This window comes from Rhagoletis zephyria, unplaced genomic scaffold (assembly GCF_001687245.7).
Source record: "Rhagoletis zephyria isolate East Lansing unplaced genomic scaffold, Rhagoletis_zephyria_1.1 Rzeph_scaffold_00645, whole genome shotgun sequence".
Lineage (NCBI taxonomy): Eukaryota > Metazoa > Arthropoda > Insecta > Diptera > Tephritidae > Rhagoletis > Rhagoletis zephyria.
In genome coordinates this window covers 186,066-191,938 of record NW_016157729.1, presented here as the reverse complement: position 1 = coordinate 191,938, position 5,873 = coordinate 186,066, and the positions used below count along the sequence as shown (strand labels likewise).

The following is a 5,873-nucleotide window of genomic DNA, read 5'->3' as shown; positions in this document are numbered from 1 at the left end:
TATCATACATAAAAAAAAACAATTTAAATATTCACATATTTTTGAAGTCGGTTAAAAAGTAGCCGAAGTTTTTTTCATTAAAAATTTATTTATCGAGCGCTAACTTAAAATGGATATATAGGGCTGACATTTTTCTACAATTATTTTTCGTGACCGACAGTGAAATTTTCATATAGGACCGAAAAAAAACAAAACATTCGTTTTATTTGACACACAGTATACTATGTAGGTATTTTAAGGGTTCACAGCATTAGTAAAAAACTTACCTGAATGTACTGAAGGAAAAATCGATAAAGTCACGAAAAAAGTACAGAACACATTGTATAGTTGCAAAGATGTTTTTTTGAAAATATCCCAATATGGTATAGCAGCGGTTTTATGTTTCTCAGGTTCATCGTCTGACTTTCCCGAAAGCTGATTGTATCTGTAGAATTTCTGAAAATTAATAACGATTTAATTAATACCACTAATATGTTTATGAATTATAATAAAACAACTGATATATATGCAGATTTATATTTTCCCTGAGACACGGAGATATTTCATCAAGAGGCAAAAATCATTCCAAAGTCAAGGGTAGGACATTTGCATAGCAAAGTTTTTATTTTTGCAGGAAACTTTTTAGGCGGCGGTATCGCAAAAATGGAGAGTGAAGTGCAATTCTGTATAGAATCGGTATTGGGTACCGAAATCTTTCTGAAGTATTCAATACCGAATATTGGGTACCGGCAATTCAGCACATCACTAGGCTCTTGCGTCCTCGTTCGCGCACTCTGGGCAACGTGAGCAACCCACGTGAGAGATGCGGTAACCAATCGAGTGGAACCTTGGGTCACGACAGAAAGAGAGGGAGCTTCGGTGGGGCCACTCCGACTTATTCGGTTTAGGGGCTCACTGAACTCTGCAGCGTCTGTTCACCAGTAGGTGCGGCTGCAAGCGGGTGTCTGTCTTGGAGCAAACGGCTCGCTATATAAACGTGTGTTTGGTTGCGAAACCACCTTGCTTCGAATGTCATATTTTTCACATTCGCGAATGCGAATGCGAATTCGAATTTTGAGAATGCGAATGCGAATGCAAATGTTAGGAATAACATTAAAAATGCTATAATGAACTTAAGTCATCGTTTTTATTACTTAAAAATGTTGTAAATTATTAGAACATTGAGCGAGTGCTTAACCTATAAAGTGTTTTAATCTAGTAGTCAAAGTTCAAAGGGACATATGATATTTAAAAAAAAATTAATTTTGCTGCGTTTTCTCCGATGAGGCGATTTCTTAGAGACTCGTATAAGGCCGGCTGCACTGAACAGTTGCTCACGTGGAATGCTGGCGGGTGGAGCGCTCAAAAATTTGCGGGCCAGATCTGTAAATTTTTCGTATTTTATTTTAGTTTTCCAACAATGGAGAGGATTTTCACCGAGATGAGCCCGTTTTTCTTTAAGATAGGCCTTCAATTGAGCTTTAATTTCACATTTTTTAATGTCTCCAGACTCTACATCTGAGCCTTTGCCTTCGCTGGAGGAATCTAGAATTATTTCTAGGTTGCTTATAAGACTTTTAGCAGTACTTGTTGAAGACCCATTAATGTTGCTTGATACACAAGAATGATAGAATATAAGATTGCGCCAATCGAGCTGAGAGCAACTGAACTGTGACGTCACATTATGAGAATGAGAGTGTAAAGAATAATTTTGAAGAAAAAGAGGAAGAAGCGAACAAGTAGTGCGAAATAGTGATGTAAAACTAGGTCGAATTCTACCTACTCTTCAGCTTTTAAATTTGAACGTACATTCGGTACAAGCTTATTGTTTTAGGTATATTTGGAACGCAGTAAAATGTTATTTCATGTAAGTCAAAAATTTGTTATGGTACAGAAGAAAGATGTAGCCCACCAACTATAAAAAATAGATGCACATAAAAATACATGTTTACTGTTTAGGTACGTGTATCTACTTTTAGGTACAACTTTCCGGCAAATAGGTACAATATGAAAATTTAATATTCATCGTTTGTGCGAAAAAATAATAATGTGACGTCAGCGAAAGGGTGGATGCAGTCAAATCGAGAAAGAGGGGATTAGCGGTCCGCGGAAGGCGCCACCTTTGTTTCGCTGCACCGTGGCTTGATATACTACTTAACCGTTTAACGCCTGAAGCTAAAAGCCGGTTATTCTCCGCACCCTGGTTAGACAGACTTAGAGCCATTTTAAAAATATTAGAGTGGACTCTCTCCCCATGTACACATTCGCATTCGCAAAACATTCGTATCATTTGATGCGAATGCGAATGTGTAAAATGATCCGAATCATTCGCATAACAATGCGAATGCAAATATTCGCAACATCCCTGACCATATCGACTTTCGTTGATATATTCTGATGAACATATGTGAGGATGATAGCAAGGCGAACTCATATAAGGTAGTGTTACATGAGCAGTTGAAATTTTCGCCCCGGTGTTTCTTAAATAAAGTCATAAACGTAAAGACCGTTGATTCAACTTGGTGATGATTTGCTCTAGATTGCACCGTTTGTGGGCCTGTTGAATGAATTTGTGTCTTGGTTGTATGAAAAATGAGATTTTACAATGAGACTGCTCGCAAAATTGCAATGTTTGTGGACAAACGGTTCAACTTAATTGCAGATCGATCTGAACGAACTGTCGCAACGTTTAAGGCTTGCATTATGTCAAAATGATGTGTTTTTTGTACTTCATACTGCCATTTACTACCATTTCATGCGCTTGAGTAGAAACTGAGTGCATGAACACAATTTCATGATTTCAGTTATACGCGAAATGGAGTTTATGCACTGAGTTTTTACTCAGATCCATGAAATGATTTCGTGAATAGGACTACACAATAACGTGATAATTGTGCGTATAATTTATAAGGTAATTTTATGTTTTTATACTCTTGCTACCACATGAATATATGAATTCGTGGTAAGAGTATGAATTCGCCTTGGAAGATAGAAAGCGAGTAAGAAGAAATGCGGAACAAAGGAATTTGTCTTCTTTCAACTTAAATAAATGCATTTTGAAAACAAAAGTGCGTACGTTACTTAGTGCCTTGGTTATATTGCACGGGGAGAATCGTAACAAATCGCGGCGAATTCGTAAGAATCTATTGATTGCATCAAGGCGAATTTATACAAGGTGGTGTTGTCCAATCTGCTGATTTCTTCTTCTTTACTTCGCCTTACATGTATTTTGTTTTTGCTTTTACTGATTTGACAGCATGCCCCTGAATAGCAAAAACAAAATACATATGTATAAACTTTGAGGCGAATTGAAATTTGACATTTTGCCCCTGATACAAAATACATGTGGTTGTTGTTTGTTGTATTTTTGCTACCACCTTGTATAAATTCGCCTTGGATTGCATTATAAACATTTGCATTTACTTGTTAAACATACAATAGATAATTATGTGACAGTTCACTCCGTTCAGTTAGGTTAGGTTAGATTAGAGTGGCTGGCACGTGGCCTGGAAAAGGGCGTTGTGATACCACTGGCCGAAGGCATTTGTTTTTTTCCCCCCCTTAGTAATTGAACCACCGAGTGCGTTTTATATAGCACAAAAAGTCGAGACGTTCGCCGAGTTCAAATCGGCTAAACAATCTAGAAAGTACTTGTTGAAGAATTGGTTGCGCATGTTGGCCAGGGCGGGACACTGGTAGAGATAGTGTTCGATGGTCTCCACCTCCTCGCCTCTACAACGGCGACAGAAATCGTTGGTAGGGTATCCTAACCTTTTTCCGTGTGAGCCCATCAGGCAGTGTCCGGTGTTTACCCCCGACTACTAATCTGAGAGAGGAGCGGTCCAGTCGGGTGAGAGCTATGGATCGATTTACATCAATCTTTGGCCAAATTTGCCTGGTAGTATGGCAGGTGGTTTCCACAGCCCACCTTATATTTACGTCCTCAACGAGTTTCGCCTTTAGTCTGTGTTTGCAGGAGGTTGGAGGTATGCCCATATTCCTATCAGAATTAACTACAAATATTTCCGCCCCCCTCCTTGCCAGCTCGTCGGCTAGGCAGTTGCCAGGGATGTCCCTATGTCCAGGGACCCATACAACAGTCAAGGAGTATTTTTATGCCAGCAGGTTGAGAATCTTCCTGCATTCTATGGCTACTTTGAACGTTGCTGCGTTATAATTGAGAGATTTAATAGCAGTCTGGCTGTCAGAATAGATAGAAATAGGCCGTCCTGGAGGGGCGGAGGTTATAAGCCACCGAGCCGCCTCCATTATGGCGATTAATTCCTCTTGCGCTACAATGGTCCGGTAAGCGAAAACTAAGATTTAGCGCGAGTTCGTCAGAGTATACCCACTCTTTTGTTAAGCTTGGAACCATCTGTATATATGGCTGTAGTCCCTGGGTTCAGGTCTGTGGCCCTTTCCCACTCGTTCCTCTCTGGGATTCTTGTGGAGAATTTGTTATCTAAACAGAGTAGATGAGTGGTATAATCTATCTCTGTCGTAGATTATCCGGTAGAGTTTCAAGTACTTTTGCGGTCTCTCCACGGCTGGATTGTATTTAACCTGACCGCACTACAGCCGGCCCGAAATTTGCCATAAAGATCCTAAGGTGGAAGATTTAAGATTATTTCCAGAGATTTGGTGGGTGTAGTGGCCAGGGCTCCCGTGACGAGCATGGCAGCCGTCCTCTGCACACCTTCCACCTTGGCTCTGGATAAGGTGTTGTTTAGCGCAGGCCACCATACGGTGACCCCGTAGAAAAGGATGGGTCTTATCACAGCTGTGTACATCCAGTGTACTATGTGTGGTTTTATTCCCCATTTTTTTGCCTATAGCCGTCTTGCAGGCATAGAGGGCAGTATTGGCCTTCCTGGAGCGGTCTTCAATGTTTCGCTTCCAGTCCAGTTTCTTGTCCAGAATAACTCCAAGGTATTTGACCTCGGTTGAGAGAGTAAGTGCCACCCCGTCTAGAGTGGGAGGTTTAAATAAGGGAGGGAGGGACCAGATGTTTACCACACCGAGTGCTTTTTGCAATAACTCACTCAGGACCTGAAGATGTTTGCCCGTTGCAACGATTGCTATGTCATCGGCGTACGATATGACTTGACAACCGGTGTTCTTTAGGCTTAGAAGTATGGTGTTCACTGGTGAATTTCAGAGTAGAGGGGAGATAATTCCCCCCTGGGGGTGTCTCTGGTCACATACTTTGGTTTTTATAAAATAGAGCTCGTAAATACATCAAAATACTCTCTCGCTCGGAAGAGTTATATTTTTTACGAGCTCTGCGATCGCTAGCGTTATTTACATTATCCAAGGCATATTAAATAAGGTAGAAGTGATTTTGACATTTCTCTCTTTTGAACACCGACAATAATGTCAAATGATGAGTAACTTTTAACCCTTTTCAAGTTGGTATTTTCTAATTTTCATTAAAAATTCAATTGTGCTTTGAGATAGTTTTGAATTGTGTGAATTTTTTTTCTTTGTTTTACTGACCATATGCATTTATAGATACATACATATACAAAAATGAAAAGGGGCAGGAACTAGGAGCGTTGCATTGTGTGGAAAGTGATGCGATACTTTAAGGCACCTAGTTGCGAAGTTAGAAGACTTGGTTGCCTGAAGCCACGGATTTCAGAACTGAGTAAGAGAATTTTCTTACAATATTATGCACACATAACCGCGTCAGGACCTAGATTTACACTGATATACATACGTATGTAGAAGAAAACATTAAATCGTTTTTTATAAGTGCGGATGTTTTTTAGAAGTAAATATTTAACTAAACGCGAAGAAACAATGGGCGAATGGAAACAAAAAAATGTTTAAAACAGTTTCATAAAACATATATTTCATTCATGACGTGGTTTCCTTTATGAGGTATTCTTTTC

At 39.7% G+C, this 5,873-nt stretch overlaps 1 protein-coding gene across 1 annotated transcript in view; it reads right to left on the bottom strand.

Annotated features, from left to right (window-relative positions):
- Positions 1-234: 234 nt before the first annotated feature.
- Positions 235-5,873, bottom strand: part of Ent2 (Equilibrative nucleoside transporter 2) — a 139,384-nt gene continuing 133,745 nt past the window's right edge. The window contains exon 6 of the mRNA XM_017613305.1: positions 235-435. Within this exon, the coding sequence (XP_017468794.1) occupies positions 235-435 (201 nt within the window). The remainder of the gene's footprint in view (positions 436-5,873) is intronic.